This window comes from Dreissena polymorpha, chromosome 1 (genome assembly GCF_020536995.1).
Source record: "Dreissena polymorpha isolate Duluth1 chromosome 1, UMN_Dpol_1.0, whole genome shotgun sequence".
Lineage (NCBI taxonomy): Eukaryota > Metazoa > Mollusca > Bivalvia > Myida > Dreissenidae > Dreissena > Dreissena polymorpha.
Genome location: NC_068355.1, coordinates 141,590,013 through 141,609,788, shown reverse-complemented (window position 1 = coordinate 141,609,788; position 19,776 = coordinate 141,590,013). Strand labels below are relative to the sequence as shown.

The window sequence follows — 19,776 nt, the reverse complement described above, 5'->3', positions numbered from 1 at the left end:
TTATACCCGAGAAGTGTGCGCGGTTCATCCAATCTTGGTGTCCATTTGTTGTTGTAACATTACTCTCACTGAAGCTGTCATTATATTTTCCATTCAATTTTTACTAATCATGTTTTTGGACAGAATATATCACCAATAATAATAATTATCAGCCAAATGGACCCACAAAATCTGGAGTCATTTGTTGCAAATTTGCATTTTTAAGTTGTCTTTATCAAACTTGATAACACATCAATTTTAGAAAACCATCTTGTTTTGAATTTATCCATCAACCAAAATAGTGCACCAGAACTGTGACCTTTATATGCAATATCATAAATTAGTATTCTTAATTATTTTTTTAGTGCATAGTGTTAGCAGATCTGTCACAAAACTAATGTAACATTAAATGATCAACCAAATTGTTCATTTGACTAAAGAATTATTGACATTAATTTATCTTAAATGGGGGAGGGGGGGGGGGGGGTCAGTTGGTTTCACTCTTTACTATTACTTTAGCCAAAACTAGTCTTTCTTTCTAAATTAAACTTTATATTTTTAAGATTCATTTAACCAAGTGGGTGTATTTGTAATCTACTTGTATATCCGGATATTTCATGTTGAAATAGTTCACCATAATTTCCTGAAGGCTATCAAATACAGTGTCAGTTTCCTATGTCTGTCTCCCCAATACATTTCCTTTCACTGGGACTATTAAATGCTGTCAAGTGATACACAGAACAAATCAAATAATTTGTCTAATTTGTCTCAAGTCTGCAAAGGCTTAACACGGAAGACACTTTCCACTTTTATTATATTTTCATTAAAAAAAGTCTCTTTGCAAAGATCCGGTGTAGACAGAAGGTGTCGTCCCTGATTAGCTTGTGCACAGCCTAATCTCGGATGTCTCTTTATGCATATGCATTAAACCACCTTTTCACAGAGTGAGGCTAATTTATTTTCAAGGCCTACTTTGAGAATGACCACTGGGTGCGTTATTTTATCCACTCTGGCCACCTGACCATAGATGGGTGCAAGATGTCCAAGTCCTTGAAAAACTTCATCACTATTCGGGACGCCCTGGGGCAGCACACGGCACGCCAGCTACGCCTGCTCTTCCTCCTGCACTCGTGGAAGGACACCCTGGACTACGGGGCTGACACCATGACTGGCGCCATCAAATATGAGAAACTGATAACAGTATGTTAAACCATGACTGACGCCATCAAATATGAGAAACTGATAACAGTATGTTAAACCATGACTGCATGGCGCCATCAGATATAAAAAACTGATAACAGTATGTTAAACCATTACTGGCACCATCAAATATGAGAAACTGATAACAGTATGTTAAACCATGACTGGCGCCATCAAATATGAGAAACTGAAAACAGTATGTTAACCTATGACTGGCGCCATAAAATATGAGAAACTGATAACAGTATGTTTATCCATGACTTGGTGACATCAAATATGAGAAACTGATAACAGTGTGTTAAACCATGACTGGCGCCATCAAATATGAGAAACTGATAACAGTATGTTAAACCATGACTGGCCCCATCAAATATGAGAAACTGATAACAGTATGTTAAACCATGACTGGCGCCATCAAATATAAGAAGCTGATAACAGTATGTTAAACCATGACTTGGTGTCATCAAATATGAGAAACTGATAACAGTATGTTAAACCATGACTTGGTGATATCAAATATGAGAAACTGATAACAGTATGTTAAACCATGACTGGCCCCATCAAATATGAGAAACTGATAACAGTATGTTAAACCATGACTGGCGCCATCAAATATAAGAAGCTGATAACAGTATGTTAAACCATGACTTGGTGATATCAGATATGAGAAACTTATTAGAGCAGTGTTTCAGATTGGATCGGCCCTTCTGCTTTTGGCCAATAAAAAATTGAAAATGACCAAAGAAATTACATTCAGTGCACCTAACAGCTCCACAAATAAACTGTTTGTCAGACACTGTTACTGGTACATTTATGTAGCAACAAGTCAAATCTTTTGGACGATCAAATCTCCCAAGTTTTTTGGGTTTTTTTGGCGACAATGCTGAGGGTCTGAATTACACATACATAATGCTTATGAAACATAGACATGCTTTCAAATCATACATACGCTTGGGAAGTAATGTTCATAATACTCATCTCATTGTTAACCGTGGTTACTGTTATGTGGTTGCCCACTTAAATTATTGTCATTCATTTGGGTTTTGGAAGCTCAATTTTTAAGGGATATCCGTAGGATAGGTCTTTTCACGCTTGATGCTTTCTAGCAAAATATTCATTTTTAGGATTAAGTGAAATACAACAGAGTTCTGTATTTAAATATTGGGTTGAGAAATTCTGGAAACTGTTAAAGGTAGCTATATTTTTCTGGTACATTTTACATTCAATCTTAATTTATTTTGATGATTATTTTTAAATATGAAGAGTGCTCGATGCTGTCTTATCATGTCATGTGATTCTTGCCTGTTCAATAGATATCACCCAATCCCACAATTCACTTTGTATACTACCTGTGCCAAAGGGTGGACGTTTGTGTTTATGAAATTCTTAAACACAATATTGTCAATATTGACCATATTTTGGTTTTGAAAATAGAAATCTTAATTACACTGGATTATTGGGCAATTGATGGAGTTGAAACATGTATGTATCCAGGGATCAACAGGTATGCTAGGGTTATATTTATCTACGCATGTATTAAAAAAATTGTGTATAGAATTAGAACTCTCTGAACTATTGATTGTATCATCAACATTCTCTCATTACATTGTGGCGCTTGATAATGAAGATGCATAGTGAACAACTTCCTAACCTTGTGAGGTTTCCCGCTTTTTCCATCAAATGTCCAGTAAACACTCGGCAGTCTTTTTCACCATTTTGGGCAGGGGCTTAATCTCATTGGATTGGGGAAAAAAATTGTTTTGACTGAAATTGGCAAAGAAGTGTTGTTGTTTTTTGGCTAGCATATGCCTTAAAAATTGAAATAAAGCTTGATGGGAGATGAACTAAACTTTGCTGTGCCTTAGAAATTGGTAACCATGAGTAATTGAAGTCTAATGTTGAGCGTTATTTGAAGTAATTTTTAGCTCGGCTGTTTTCGGAGACAGCCCAAGCTATTGTCATAGCCAGCTCGTCGTCCGCCGTAGGGGTCGTGCTAAAACCTTAACATTGGACATAACTTTTTAAATATTGAAGATAGCAACTTGATATTTGGCATGCATGTGTATCTGATGGAGCTGCACATTTTTATTGGTAAAATTTCAAGGTAAACATCATCCTTTAAGGTCTAGGGTCGAAAAAAACAAAGTCAAGGGAAGTAATAAGCTTTAAATGGACATAGTTATCTGACCTGCCCACGTATATTTTTTTTTGTTAAATAAATCAAAGCGGCGCAGTAGGCGGCATTGTGTTTCTGACAAACACATTGTGGTAAAAGGTCAAGGTCATCCTTAACGGTCTACGGTAAAAAATACAAATTTAAGGGAAGTAATAAGCTTTAAAGGGAGATAATTATTCAATATTGAACATAACCACTTTATATATTTGGCATGCATGTGTATCTCATGGAGCTGCACATTTTGAGTGGTGAATCTACAGTCACGGTAGTAATTATTTGCTACTAAAAATAGAGATTTGTTACAGACAATTATTTTCAAGGGAAGTAATTTATATTATTATAAATCTCATATTATATATTTCCTTACCAAGAATTGAAGTTCTGTTCACAGTTACTGTACAGATTTATTATTTAGATTATTTATAACCCAAATGATTGATTAAAGGGAGATGATTTCTATACCTGCCAAATGATAAATAGAAATTTTATTTCAATGCGGCGCAGAAGGGGGGGCATTGTGTTTCTGACAAACACATCTCTTGTTGGGTCACTATGTCAAAGGTCAAGGTCACTGTGACCTCTAAAAAAAATAAATTCTGACAAGCTTTTGCAGCCGAGCGTGGCACGCGTTATAATGCGGTGCTCTTGTTTTTATTGAATTTAGTTTTGACTTTTTGTCTATTTATTTTACAATTACAAAACTGTTCAAAAGTTGTTTCATGATTTAGAATGTGTCCTGAAAAAATTGACCTTTTAGGACACCTGTCTTGATAAAAGTGGGACCAATCTGAAACATTGTAACAGTATGTTAAACCATGACTGGTGCCATCAGATATGAAATACTTTTAAGAGTATGTTTAACACTTTACCAACCACATACACATTATATTGATGCCTTTGTTGTCCATTTGAAATTCAAAAACATAAGGCAATTTTTAGCTCGGCTGTTTTCGGAGGTATTGTCATAGCCAGCTCGTCGTCAGCCGTCCGCCATATGCGTCGTGCTAAAACCTTAACATTGGCTCTAAAATCAAAGTGCTTCCACCTACAACTTTCAAACTTCATATGTAGATGCACCTTGATGAGTTCTACACGCCACACCCAATTTTGGGTCACTAGGTCAAAGGTCAAGGTCACTGTGACCTCTAATATAAAACTTTAACATAGGCTCTAAAGTCAAAGTTCTTCATACTACAACTTTGAAACTTCATATTAGGTGCACCTTGATGAGTTCTACACGCCACACCAATTTTTGGGTCACTAGGTCAAAGGTCAGGGTCACTGTGACCTCTAATATAAAACTTTAACATAGGCTCTAAAATCAAAGTGCTTCCACCTACAACTTTGAAACTTCATATGTAGATGCACCTTGATGAGTTCTACACGCCATTTCCATTTTTGGGTCACTAGGTCAAAGGTCAAGGTCACTGTGAAAAAAATTCTGACAAGCTTTCGCAGCCAAGCGTGGCACCAGTTATGCAGTGCTCTGGTTCTTAAAACATATAGATTAAATTTTTAAGTCTTCATTTCTAATTCTAAGATACATATGAGATGAAGAAACACAACCTGAAGAATCTGCCAGTTACTCTCAGGCTCTTCTGGCTTAATGCTGGTTTCATATATATGGTAGCCATTTTCACTGTGCTTCTGAGCAGAAATGGGTTAAATGGTTTAGAATTTACAGCTTAGAGCAACAGTGCATATGTTTTTGGATTAAATATTTAAGATTTTACATATTTACATGGTACTTGTTTTGAAGACATTTTCATAGCTGATTATTTGAATTTGGTCAAGTTATTTCATTCAATGGTCAATGATTGTCCATTTTAATGACAACTTGTTCTGATACTGAAAAATAGCATGAATGTTTTTAGGAGTTTTTTCACATGGTGAAGGACGTACAGAGGACTGTTCCCAGCAAAGGAGTGGCTGCATTTGACAAATGGCAAGCTGAGGAGCTGGTACTGAATTCCAAGTAAGTGGCTTGCAGTCTTCTTGCACTTAATAGTAAGTAAGAACAATACACTCTGGTGGCATTCAGTTGTAATTAAGAACAATACAGTCTTCTTGCACTTGATGGTAAGTAAGAACAATACAGTCTGTTGGCACTCAATTGTAATAAAGAACAATACAGTCTGGCGTCACTCAATTGTAAGTTAGAACAATACATTCTAGTGGCACTCAATTGTAATTAAGAACAATAGGGTCTGCTGGCACTCCTTTGCAATTAAGAACAATACAGTTTGGTGGCATACTATTGTAATTAAGAACAATACAAATACAGTCTGGTGGCACTCAATTGTTATTAAGAACAATACAGTCTGGTGGCACTCAATTGTTATTAAGAACAATACAGTCTAGTTGCACTCAGTTGTAATTAAGAACATTACAGTCTGGTGGCACACTATTGTAATTCAGAACAATACAGTCTGGTGGCTTACTATTGTAATTAAGAACAAAACAGTCTGGTGGCACTCAAATGTAATAAAGAACAATACAGTCTAGTGGCACTCAGTTGTAATTAAGATCAATAAAGTCTAGTGGCACACTATTGTAAATGAGAACAATACAGACTGGAGGCACTCAATTGTAATTAAGAACAATACAGTCTAGTGGCACTCAGTTGCAATTAAGACCAATACAGTCTAGTAGCACTCAATTGTAATTAAGAACAAAACAGTCTAGTGGCACTCAGTTGTAATTAAGAACAATACAGTCTGGTGGCACACTATTGTAATTAAGAACAATACAGTCTGGTGACACTCAATTGTAATTAAGAACAATACAGTCTGGTGACACTCAATTGTAATTAAGAACAATACAGTCTAGTGACACTCCGTTGTAATTAAGAACAATACAGTCTAGTGGCACTCAGTTGTAATTAAAAACAGTACAGTCTGGTGGCACACTATTGTAATTAAGAACAAAACAGTCTGGTGGCACACTATTGTAATTAAGAACAATACAGTCTGGTGGCACTCAATGGAAAGAAAGAACAATACAGTCTGGTGGCACACTATTGTAATTAAGAACAATACAGTCTGGTGGAACACTATTGTAATCAAGAACAATACAGTCAAGTGGCACATTATTGTAATTAAGAACAATACAGTTTAGTGGCACTCACTTGAAAGAAAGAACAATAGAGTCTGGCGTCACTCAGTTGTAATTAAGAACAATAGAACAATATAGTCTGGTGGCACACTATTGTAATTAAGAACAATACAGTCTGATGGCACTCAATTGTAATTAGGAACAGTACAGTCTAGTGGCACTCAGTTGTAATTAAGAACAATGCAGTATGGTGGCACTCAATTGTAAGTAAGAACAAAACAGTCTGGCATCACTCAGTTGTAATTAAGAACAGTGCAGTCTGGTGGCACACTATTGTAATTAAGAACAATACAGTCTGGTGGCACTTTATTGTAATTAAGAACAATACAGTCTAGTGGCACACTATTGTAATTAGGAACAGTACAGTCTGGTGGCACTCAATTGTAATTAGGAACAGTACAGTCTAGTGGCACTCAGTTGTAATTAAGAACAATGCAGTATGGTGGCACTCAATTGTAAGTAAGAACAATACAGTCTGGCATCACTCAGTTGTAATTAAGAACAGTGCAGTCTGGTGGCACACTATTGTAATTAAGAACAATACAGTCTAGTGGCACTCAATTGTAATTAAGAACAATACAGTCTGGTGGCACACTATTGTAATCAAGAACAATACAGTCTGGTGGCACACTTTTGTAACTAAGAACATTACAGTCTGGTGGCACTCAAATGTAATTAAGAACAATACAGTCTGGCATCACTCATTTGTAATTAAGAACAGTGCAGTCTGGTAGCACAATATTGTAATTAAGAACAGTACAGTCTTGTGGCACTCACATGTAATTAAGAACAATACAGTCTAGTGGCACTCACTTGAAAGAAAGAACAATACAGTCAAGTGGCACTCAATTGCAAGTAAAAACAATAGTTTTATGGCAATCGATTGTGATCAAGAAAAATACAATCTTCTTGCACATAATTCATACTAAAAGATTAAATCTTTTGTTTCAAGTTTTTTATTAAGAACAGCACAGTCTGACAGCAATGTGCTTGAATTAAGAACAATAAAATTGTATGAAATAATGTATAAATTTTTACTGTATTAAGATCAATACAGTCTGGCGGCTCTCAATACAAAGAAGCAACAATAAAGTTTGCTGGTATTTAAATCTTGTGAAAACAAAACAGCTTGTTGACACTCAATTCAAAGTGAGAATAATGTGGTCAGGTGGGACTCAATTTGAAATGACCTATTAAGTCTGCTAGAACTCAATTCTTAGGCAGACAAAGCCAATCTGCAGGCGCTCAGTTAAAAGAAGGAACACTACATTATGCTGGTACTCGATTTTAATAAGAACATTCTAGTCTGCTGGCAATTCATGTGGTCTTTGACTTAAGTTTGCATTGATCAATTATGATACTCTGGATACATGGGTAGCATAATTTTACTGATGTTTGGGGCAGCGTGGCGAACGTTAAAATGACCAAAACTCTAAAAATCAATTACTTAAGTGTGGATGGAGGTATTTAACTGCAATTTTATATATACATATCTTACATAAAGACCTTGGTATGGATTCTATGAGGGCCAGTTTGATCAAGGCCACTGGTGCTTAACACAGAAAGGCAGCAAACAGGTGGTTTATTGCCACCTACTGTGGTTTATTGTCACCTACTATAGTTTGCACTGACCAGGCTTGATGAAACGTAATATATGGCAAACTTGCATAGAGACCCAGCATGAAATTGTATATGGGGCTTATCAGGTCAAAGTCAATGGCACAGTTTATTTATTTATAAAAGCAGTTTTCACTCAATAACTACAGTACAGATGGTGGCATACATGTTGACCTAGCTGGGTTTTGCATTTGTGGCGATTTTGGTCAAGGCCAAGTTAACTTTAACTAAATTATTGAAAAATGTTTTCAGTGTAATAACTTTACTCTGGATCAAAACATTTGACTGACATTTAAGGTGTAGTTAGCTTACATGCAGACCCAGCTTGATATTGAATTGAGAATTGTTATGTCTCTTTTCAGGTTTATTGAATTACAGGAACAGGTTCATGAGGCATTATGTGGTAAGTTGACTTAGATGATATATTATAAGGTCTTATATGTTTGTACAGGTACCACACATTTCAGGTTTATTGAATTACAGGAACAGGTTCATGAGGCATTATGTGGTGAGTTGACTTAGATGATATATTATAAGGTCTTATATGTTTGTACAGGTACCACACACATTCTGGCAGATTCTAACCCATTGCATGTCTAAATCTGAGACATAGAGTCTCACATTGGCATTTTTTTTACATCAATTAATTTCACTGATAAATCATAAAGGCTGTCCTGATGTTGGAAAGAAACTATTACTTCAACAGATTCTTTTTCGGTCTCAATAAAAGGGTTTTCTGATATTTGCTGATTGCGGGATATTGCGTCCACTTTTAAAAGCCAACTTTACTGCATTGGCAATATCTGAAATGGTCTCAGCATCTGAATTGCGCAACAACTGTACTGATGCAAAAATACCAATCAGAGGCATATTAAGTATGCCCAGTAATAAGCCAATGCACATAAATATGCTTGAGCCCTTGAAATTTTTTTCAAAAATAACAATTCTACAATCACAAAATAATTATTTAACTACATAAATTTATATATTGTTGTGTCATTGCTACGGTAGGATTTTCATATAAAGATAACGTAAAAACTCCGTCATATGTCCACCAGCTCATAAGTCATGCAAACATTTGCCATTTTTTGTATGTTCACTTCTTAAGTCGGGTCAAAATTATATGAAATGGTAAAATGAAAATATATGTGTGTAGCATTTGGACCTTGTGTAATTAATTGTCTCATTCTATTGTACGCAAAGGTCAAATGTAAATTTGGTCTTAAAACAGTTTATCGGAACTGTAATTTCATCATTCAATTTAAAAATAATCTTTTTCTTTTGAAGATTCCGTTGACAGCAAGAGAACATGTGATTTAATAAAGGAGCTGGTTAAAGCATGCAACATCTATCTGTCTGAAGTGCGCACCACTCGACGGCCAAACAGGATCCTCTTGGAGAAAATTGCAGCTTATATACTGGGAATGTTCAAGGTAGGTAAACATTTTAAACTATCAAAAGAGAACTCCATACACTCGCTGTCACTCACAACAGCCTCAACATATCACTTCATTCCATACACTCGCTGTCACTCACAACAGCCTCAACATATCACTTCATTCCATACACTCGCTGTCACTCACAACAGCCTCAACATATCACTTCATTCCATACACTCGCTGTCACTCACAACAGCCTCAACATATCACTTCATTCCATACACTCGCTGTCACTCACAACAGCCTCAACATATCACTTCATTCCATACACTCCCTGTCACTCACAACAGCCTCAACATACCACTTCATTCCATACACTCGCTGTCACTCACAACAGCCTCAACATATCACTTCATTCCATACACTCGCTGTCACTCACAACAGCCTCAACATATCACTTCATTCCATACACTCGCTGTCACTCACAACAGCCTCAACATATCACTTCATTCCATACACTCGCTGTCACTCACAACAGTCTCAACATATCACTTCATTCCATGCACTCGCTGTCACTCACAACAGCCTCAACATATCACTTCATTCCATACACTCGCTGTCACTCACAACAGCCTCAACATATCACTTCATTCCATACACTCGCTGTCACTCACAACAGCCTCAACATATCACTTCATTCCATACACTCGCTGTCACTCACAACAGTCTCAACATATCACTTCATTCCATACACTCGCTGTCACTCACAACAGCCTCAACATATCACTTCATTCCATACACTCGCTGTCACTCACAACAGCCTCAACATATCACTTCATTCCATACATTCGCTGTCACTCACAACAGTCTCAACATATCACTTCATTCCATACACTCGCTGTCACTCACAACAGTCTCAACATATCACTTCATTCCATACACTCGCTGTCACTCACAACAGCCTCAACATATCACTTCATTCCATGCACTCGCTGTCACTCACAACAGCCTCAACATATCACTTCATTCCATGCACTCGCTGTCACTCACAACAGTCTCAACATATCACTTCACTCCATACACTCGCTGTCACTCACAACAGCCTCAACATATCACTTCATTCCATGCACTCGCTGTCACTCACAACAGCCTCAACATATCACTTCATTCCATGCACTCGCTGTCACTCACAACAGTCTCAACATATCACTTCACTCCATACACTCGCTGTCACTCACAACAGCCTCAACATATCACTTCATTCCATGCACTCGCTGTCACTCACAACAGCCTCAACATATCACTTCATTCCATGCACTCGCTGTCACTCACAACAGTCTCAACATATCACTTCACTCCATACACTCGCTGTCACTCACAACAGCCTCAACATATCACTTAATTCCATGCACTCGCTGTCACTCACAACAGCCTCAACATATCACTTCATTCCATGCACTCGCTGTCACTCACAACAGTCTCAACATATCACTTCACTCCATACACTCGCTGTCACTCACAACAGCCTCAACATATCACTTCATTCCATGCACTCGCTGTCACTCACAACAGCCTCAACATATCACTTCATTGTAAATAATTTCTAATCTCGCTCCTCTTATATGAGGAACCTGCATTTACAACTCAATATATATTTTAGCTGTGCACTGTGAAAAAGGGGTTTAATGCATGTGTGTAAAGTGTCTTCCCAGATTAGCCTGTGCAGTCTGGATAATCAGAGAGGACAATTTCCATGCTTATGATATTTTTTGTTTGAAGAAGTCTCTTGTTAGCAAAAATCAAGTTAAGGCAGAAAGTGTTGTCCCTGATTAGCCTGTGTGGACTGCATTTGCAATTATATGCGTGAATTATATAAATAAAATCTTGTGTTGTTTTCTGTTTCAGATGTTTGGTGCAGTTGACAGCACTGCTGACTGGCTTTCTGGGGCAGGAGTGGCCAGTAAAAACGGTGTTCTGGTAGGTACACTGAGTATAACCCCCAGGGAGGATTTTATGTGCATTTAAGTTCTCTGTTATACAGAATTTATTGATATGCTAGCATTAACAACTCTGCTTGATTTATAATTCAATGGGGTGTGTTTAATTATAACTATTGTTCTTATTTTGTAGAGTGAGGAGTTGATTATGCCGTACCTATCAGTGTTGGCAAACTTCAGAGAAGATGTGCGAAAGGTGGCTAGAGATGAAAAAGGTAAAGACTAATACAGTGTTGCATAAAGCAGTGGCACTGTCTATCCATCTGTTTGTCTTGTCAGTCTGTTCATCTGTCCGTCCAGTATCCCTTTTCGGACTTATTTCCTAAACTCTTCCAGATATTTGCCTGAATTTAAGTGTGTAAGTCAATGTGCATGACTCAAGTTTGAGTGTTTTTTTCCATTGATTGGTGGCAAAGTTATTGGCCTTAGAATTTTGTATGGAATGAACATTTTCTATACTTTTTTCCTAAACACTTGCAGATTTTGACCTGATTTTTTATCTGCTAATCTACCTACATGACTTGAAAGATAAAGGTAGAGTTAAGTTCAGGTCAATTGATTTTTGACAAAATTAAGAGCTTTGGACTATGGAATTTTCTTTAGAATAAGTCTTTTACTGATTTAAAAAACAGGCTTTTAGATACTGACCATATTTTGGCGTGTGATTGTGCCTACATGACTTATAGATTAAAATCATGTATTGTTCTGGTCCATTAATTTTTTACTTATTAGCCGGTCTTTGACTGAACAATTTTGTTTATGCTCCCCCCAAATTTTTTTTGAGGGAAGCATATAGTCGCTGCTTCGTCTGTCCGTCCATGTGTCTGTGCGCCCGTGTGTCCTTCAGTGAACAATTTTTGTCCGGGCTATTTCTCAGCAACTAATGACCAGAATTCAATTAAACTTTATGGGAAGCTTCACTACCAAGAGGAGATGTGCATATTATCAGCGGGTTCTGGTCAGATGATTTTTCACAGAGTTATGGCCCTTTGAAATTTTCCATTCACTGTACATATAGTGCAATTCTTGTCCTGGCTATTTCTCAGCAACAAATGACCGGAATTCAATGAAACTTTATGGGAAGTTTCACTACCAAGAGTAGATGTGCATATTATCAGCCAGTTCTGGTCGGATGATTTTTCACAGAGTTATGGCCCTTTGAAATTTTCCATTAACTGTACATATAGTGCAATTCTTATCCGGGCTATTTCTCAGCAGTATATGACCGGAATTCAATGAAACTTTATGGGAAGCTTCACTACCAAGAGGAGATGTGCTTATTATCAGCCGGTTGTGGTCGGATGATTTTTCACAGAGTTATTGCCCTTTGAAATTTTCCAATGTACATATAGTGCAATTCTTGTCCAAGCTATTTCTCAGCAACTTATTACGGGAATTCAATGAAACTTTATTGGAAGCTTCTCTACCAACAGGAGATGTGCATATTATCAGCCGGTTATGGTCGGATGATTTTTCACAGAGTTATGGCCCTTTGAAATTTTCTATAAACTGTACATACAGTGCAATTCTTGTCCGGGCTATTTCTCCCCAACTACTGACTGGACTTCAATGAAGCTTTATGTGAAGCTTAACTACCTTGAGGAGATGCGCATGTTATTAGTGGGTTCTGGTTAGATGATTTATTTAGAGAGTTATGGCCCTTTGAGATTTTTAAGTTGCTAAACCATCCATCGTATTATTTTGTCCAAAGTTATGCCCCTCAAGATGTTTTCTTTTATCTGGATATATAGTGCAATATTGTGACAAAAAAAAACTTTGGGGAGCATCACCCGTCTCCGACGGTTTCTTGTTTTAAAAGATGCTGTAGGGGACATTATGTTTCACAATCCCAGCTCTTGTTTATTTAATTTTTCTTCAGGATGCTAAGCTTAATTCAGTTTTGATGACATTCTGATATATAATATACCCAAAAAGTAGTAGAGGTAGACATGTGTATGCTCATCTTCAAAGAACCGTTGACCTTTACATTTCATTAATTGAGAATGCTTGGACATACCATCATCCAAATAGGTAGGCTGGTTATTTCAGAGTAAAAGAAGACGCCTAATTATATTGAGGTCAACAAGTAAAGTCAAAGGTCAAGGTCGCAAGGGCATGTAAAATGATTACTGTAACATCATTCATATTTTTCTGCAGGAAATTTGATTGTTTTCAAGCAATTATTGTTGTGGACACATACATTTGTGGATTTCTGATTGTGGAAAACCTTGTTATTAGGTTCGTTCATTTTCGGATGTGTTAGTAATACTGGTCTGTGATAAATTGCTGTTGGGAGAGGGAGTCACTTGCAGTAGGAAGGGTGTGTTTATCTCATGGCAATTCTTATTGCATTCTAATGAAGTAGTTTATTGATATGAAGTTAACTGATCAAAGTGGCATGGTATGACCTTTAATGAGTGTTTGAAGCGAGGAACCAATTTCCAAATAGTCTTTTTCAATTACAATTATGACCACACTGACAAAAAATCGTACCTTTTTCTGCACCAATTAGAAACACACTGGACATAAAGGGTGTGGTGGTAACAATAATGGCAAAGCCTTACAATTTTACCTAAACAAAGTAAACGGTATCGATGCAGCTTTACTACATTATAATTTATACTGGAATGTACACCCCTTTGTCTTTATCTGGATTGCAAATCAAATGCAGGATATATGCATGGATTACATCAGATATTCATGGTTTTTCATGTCTCTGGATTGGTCTACCATCAAAATCTATGAATATGGTTGTTTTCAACGTAGTTTGATCTTCCATAAAGCCACAAGGGCAAGGGGTTTAATATTTGGCGTGTAACATCTTATGATTGTGCTTTACCCAGTTAGTGCACGTCATGTATCTTGATTTGCTCCACACTAAAGGTTATTTTGTTAACCAGGTTTTCCGAAGAAAAAACTGGTTATTAGATTGGCCAATGCGGGCGGGCTGGCTGGCTGGCGGGCGGGCAGAACAAGCTTGTCCGGGCCATAACTACGTCGTTCATTGTCAGATTTTAAAATCATTTGGCACATTTGTTCACCATCATTGGACGGTGTGTCGCGCGAAATAATTACGTTGATATCTCCAAGGTCAAGGTCACACTTTGAGTTCAAAGGTCAAAAATGGCCATAAATGAGCTTGTCCTGGCCATAACTATGTCATTCATTGTGAGATTTTAAAATCATTTGGCACATTTGTTCACCATCATGGGACGGTGTGTCGCACGAAAGAATCACGTCAATATCTCCAATGTCAAGGTCGCCACGACTAAAAATATATTTTAAAAAAAAAAAACTTACAAAGGGGGTTAATTTTGTTTGTTCATTTCAAAAGTTCAGTTTGAGTTTTCTCCCTTTATCAGATTTTTTTTCACAATGAAAACCTGGTTTTGTGACAATTTTGTCCCTTGTTTTCCTTTGACTGCAAGGCCCAGCAGTTTGTTATTTGACATTTCACATATTGAAGCACTCTGCCGCTAAGTTTGTTCAAATTGTGTCCCTGGGATCAAATGATTTATTTGGACTTATATAGTAAACTTCAGAAATCTTCTCTGAAACTGCAACTGTTAGGGCTCAATATTTGGTGTTTAACATTGTATGGTTTCCTCTAATAAGTTTGCACAATTAATGCGGTTGGGGTCAAAATTAAGCATGCCACAGGGTTCACATTTGTATAGACTTTAATAATTGATAACTCAAAATCTTCTCCTTAAAATGCCTATAGGGTGAAAATTGGCCCTTCCATTGGGTTAACTTGTTGTTCTTGTATGTATACAATGAAAACATTATTAAATCTTGACTGACTGCTTGCTGGTGTTTTCAGTGACTGCAGTATTACAGTTATTAGATGTCTACTTGCTGGTGTTTTGACTGAATACTTGCTATTAATTTGAATAAGTACTTGCCAATGTTTTGACTTAGTACTTGCTGGTATTTGACTGACTATTTGCTGCTGGTTTGACTGAGAACTTGCTGGTGTTTTGACTGAGTACTTCCTGGTGTTTTGACTGACAACTTGCCAGTGTTTTCAGTGATTACTTGCTGGTGTTTGTCTGATTGTTTTCTGGTGTTTTGACTTACCACTTGCTGGTGTTTTCAGTGAATGCTTGCTGTTGTTTTCAGTGACTGCGGTGCTGCAGGTGTGTGACAGGCTGCATGCTGGTGTTTTCAGTGAATGCTTGCTGTTGTTTTCAGTGACTGCGGTGCTGCAGGTGTGTGATAGGCTGCGTGATGATGTGCTGCCAGAGCTCGGGGTCCGGCTGGAGGACAAAGAGGGGATGCCACCAACCATGAAGCTGGAAAACCGAGAAACTCTGCTTAGAGAGAGGATGCAGAAGTTGCAGGTCAGAAAACAGCAGTAAATAAGCTGGCTATACTTTGATGAATTACTCCTGTGTTGATATTTAAGTGGTTACGAAGTTAAGAAATTATCCTGTTTTGATCTTGCTTATGGATTTGGCTTAAATATGATTTTATGTCCCCTTGAAAGACGGCAACATGTATCAGTAACACTGTACATCTGTAGGTCTATCTGTACAACTGTACAAACGGTTCCTGTCTCAGCCATAACTTTTCCAAATTTTGATGGATTTAAAAAGAACTTAGCCTAAATGTCCACATTTTAGATTTTGGTTGTCAACTTCCACATTATTTGATAAGCTTTCATGTTCACCCAGTGTCTGGCGACGCGAGTAAAATGACATTAATATTTAGCTTGTTGCACTAGAGGCATCAAATTTTATCTTACTTTGATAAAACTTGCTCAGAATGTTTATCTTAAAAATATCCAGGACAAGCTTGAATCAGGGTAAACTTCAAAAACTAGCTCAGCAGGTCCGATCTTATAAAACCCTTTTAATCACTCTTTGTGTGTTGTTTATTAAAAACAGATTGAAGAGGCACGGCGGTTGGAAAAAGAAAAGAAGAAGCAAAAAGCAGAGGCTGAGAAGGCGGCAAAGGAAGCCCAGAAGCGTATACCTCCCAGTGAAATGTTTCGAGCTGAAACAGACAAATATTCACAGTTTGATGACAAGGTATTCACAGCTATTTGTTAATCTCCTGCCTCAATGCAGATGACTTATTAGAAGGATTGCCCTTCATCTGTGTGTCCATCCGTCAGACTGTCTGTCATGCTTTCGTGTCTACCTTATCTCCTTCGTCCTTTGATTGGTTTTCATAAAACTGGCCTCAAATGTTCAGTGCATTGAGACAATGTTCAGAAGATGTGAGTCAATCATTCCAACTCAAGGTATAGGGCTTATTTAAGGTAAAAGTTTTGAGCTTTCATTTTCGTGTGTACTCCATATCCTATACCCTTTGAAGAATTTTAAGGGATTTTGGCCTGGCCTAAGTATTGAGGTCATTGAGACAATGTGCAGAAGTTATGAGTCAGTCATGCTTGCTCAAGGTCATGGTCATACTTCATGGTCAATGGTTTTGGCCCGATTTTTGTGGCTTGTTGATATCTTCCATACTAAATGAAAGATTTTCATGAAGCATAGATACAATATTTAGGACATTGCAGAATGCAAATTGGACTGCCTAGTTCATAGTAGATTTAATTACCTCATTGCTTGTACAAACTCATACAAACTTAATCAAGATTTTTGGTACACACTTTAAAAGGCACATGAATGGCACCTTATTGTTGTCCCACAACATATAACATTTTTCATCGGATCACGCTTTGACATCATCAAGAGTATTTGTCTAGTCATCATATTGGGTACAAAAGTGGGTCACTAGTTCTATTTCGTAAGGTTCATCTATGCACGCCATTCGCACGGCAAATTAACCTGATCATCTCTGTCTGTTTTCTGATGTGTGTGTGCCAATATCTTAGCCTTAGTCACTGATGTTTTCACAAAAATGTACAGGAATCTTTTTTGGGAAAACGCCCATCATTCCATTCTCCATTCTGAAAATATGGGTTACCTGAGATGAACATAGATTTATAGGCATGGTATTGTAAGAGGCCATGCACAAATACAACAAAAGAGCTTTAAAACTGTCAAATCATTTTGAGTTAAAGATCAAACATGGCTTCACAGATTTCCTATATTAACCCTTTTACCTGGACTTTTAATCTTGACTTGCAACTAAGTCTTGACTTCCTTTCAGAATGCTTGCCATTTTAACCAAGCCAATTGAAAGTCCGTCTTGCTGGACACAGTTCTTCTCATGTTAATGTAAAGGCCTTTGAACTTGATTTCATACCTCGACCCTCTACCTAGCCACATGGTTCCAGCATGGAACACTAAACCTACGACTTCTTTCAATCTCGACTAAAGTATGCTCCAGATAGTCAGGTGTTAGGGGTTGAAATCCTTTATTTGACCTTGAACTGTTACCTTGACTTTGAGCATAGGGACAAGGATCAAATGCAAGATACTGAACAATCCCCGTCTCTTCTGCTTAGTTCTTTTGGAAATCCATTATTTCTGAACAAAGTATTGCTCTGGTAAATGTGTTGGGAATCGATTTGCTATGTTTTATATTTGACCTTAAACTTTCAACTTGGACCTTATTCTTTGATGTGACACACCATCTCTCCATGTTTGGACAAAGTTCTTCTCCGGACAGTGTGTTCTGGGTTGATTTTTTATGTTTGATAGATGTAGGGAACTTATTCTTATTCTTTGCCATACCCGCAATGTCTTATCTACCAAATTATTGAAAAGTCTATCCATGCTGAACAAAACAGTTATGATAAGGACTATATTCATATGACTTACAACGGTCCTCTGCAACGAGTGTCAAAATTCCCGAAGAAATATTTACCACATTGATCTTAATGATCTTGACAGGCACAATACTGATTCATGTCTGGACTGCTATTGTGAGTATTGCTCGATTTACCAATCTAACATTAGAATGTATGTCATCTGATGATTGTCGGCTTATTTACAGATGTACAGTAGGTTTGACGGATATCTTTATTGCACCAAATTGTTGTAGTACAATTTACCTTGCAGTACATCATTTGTCTGATCATTTTGACGGCCTGTATTCAGGTGATCAATTTTGGCCACAATAGTGGACTTATTTAGTGAATTTTTGCAATAAATTCTCCAACACTTAGAAACGACCTGCATTCAAACCTGGCATGTTAATGCGACATGTAGTACCAGGGAATGTTTCTCTGAAATGTGTGAGCTGCTGGCTTGTAGAGCGTGTGTTGTTAATTATTTCAGGGCATGCCAACTCATGATGTGGAAGGCAAGGAACTCTCCAAGTCTGCACTCAAGAAGATTGCAAAACTTTACGAGCAGCAACAGAAAAAATATGAAGAATTCCTAAATTCTCAGACAAAGTAGATGTGTATTAATAGCGATGTCTCAGCACTTGCCTTGTATGTTTCATGTTTGTGAACTTGTATCATGTGTCTTAATTTATTTTGCAGAAACTTTTAGTAATATTCATAATAACGGAGTCAAGTGATGATGTGGTCAAACATGTATTAAGTTCAGCAAGCAGGCAAGATCTGTTGATGTGGACCTTGTAATTTCACCTTGTAACTTGACAGTTCTTTTGGAAAGGAACTTGTTCACATTCATGTAGTGAATTAGTTGAAATATGATGTTGTACTACTTAGATTTGAAACATGATCCATTTTAGTTCTATGTATATTGTGTTCTTAATTTATTCAAAATATGTGTATCACATACAGGAGATAAAATGGCAAAGATTTGTTAATTTTTTTGAATAGCCTTTCTGGATTTTGTTCATTTATAAGGATTTTCAATTTTCTTTAAACACATGAAGGGATTTAGTAGTGTTTCATTAAATCAGGCCTTCTTATGTCACATATAAAAAAGTAATCCCTTTTCTATTTCACTAGTGTTCAGATTGGTCTGGGTTTATTGCAATAAATTATTATTTACACTTGTTTACATTTTACTCCTTTTGTCCCACTTGTATATCCTTTAAAATCTCAATAAATATAAGTTGAGTTATTTAACATTGTGAAAAATCTGAGTTAAATATCTCATTTGAAATCAAATTTGGGCTAGACAGATCCAGGTAGACAACTAGTGCAACAATTTGATTTTAAAATATTGTGAAATCAGATAATAAGCTTTGTGTAGAAACTTTCTGCCCAAGAACGTTGTCAGCAATGAGCTCTGGTTAGGAACCCTTGTTATTATATACATGCTTAAGATAATCATAAAAATTTTATGCCCCCAAAAGAGGGCATATAGTGATCAGACCATCCGTCTGTCCGTCTTTCTGTTTAGGTTTTGCGTTTAGGTTTTTTAGGTTTCTCTTCAGATAGCAACTTGATATTTGGCATGCATGTGTATCTCATGGAGCT

At 37.0% G+C, this 19,776-nt stretch overlaps 1 protein-coding gene across 4 annotated transcripts in view; it reads left to right on the top strand.

Moving 5' to 3' along the window:
* Nucleotides 1-19,349, top strand: part of LOC127853263 (cysteine--tRNA ligase, cytoplasmic-like) — a 76,509-nt gene extending 57,160 nt beyond the window's left edge. Inside the window, exons 11-19 of one of the 4 annotated variants that reach the window (XM_052387634.1) lie at nucleotides 946-1,179; nucleotides 5,230-5,330; nucleotides 8,554-8,594; nucleotides 9,374-9,519; nucleotides 11,371-11,442; nucleotides 11,596-11,677; nucleotides 15,657-15,805; nucleotides 16,352-16,495; nucleotides 18,656-19,349. In XM_052387634.1, the coding sequence (XP_052243594.1) occupies nucleotides 946-1,179; nucleotides 5,230-5,330; nucleotides 8,554-8,594; nucleotides 9,374-9,519; nucleotides 11,371-11,442; nucleotides 11,596-11,677; nucleotides 15,657-15,805; nucleotides 16,352-16,495; nucleotides 18,656-18,778 (1,092 nt within the window). In that variant the 3' untranslated portion in view covers nucleotides 18,779-19,349. Of the gene's footprint in view, nucleotides 1-945; nucleotides 1,180-5,229; nucleotides 5,331-8,448; nucleotides 8,490-8,553; nucleotides 8,595-9,373; nucleotides 9,520-11,370; nucleotides 11,443-11,595; nucleotides 11,678-15,584; nucleotides 15,806-16,351; nucleotides 16,496-18,655 lie in introns of all 4 variants that reach the window. The other 3 variants (XM_052387623.1, XM_052387641.1, XM_052387615.1) reach the window with 3 other exon arrangements.
* Nucleotides 19,350-19,776: the final 427 nt, after the last annotated feature.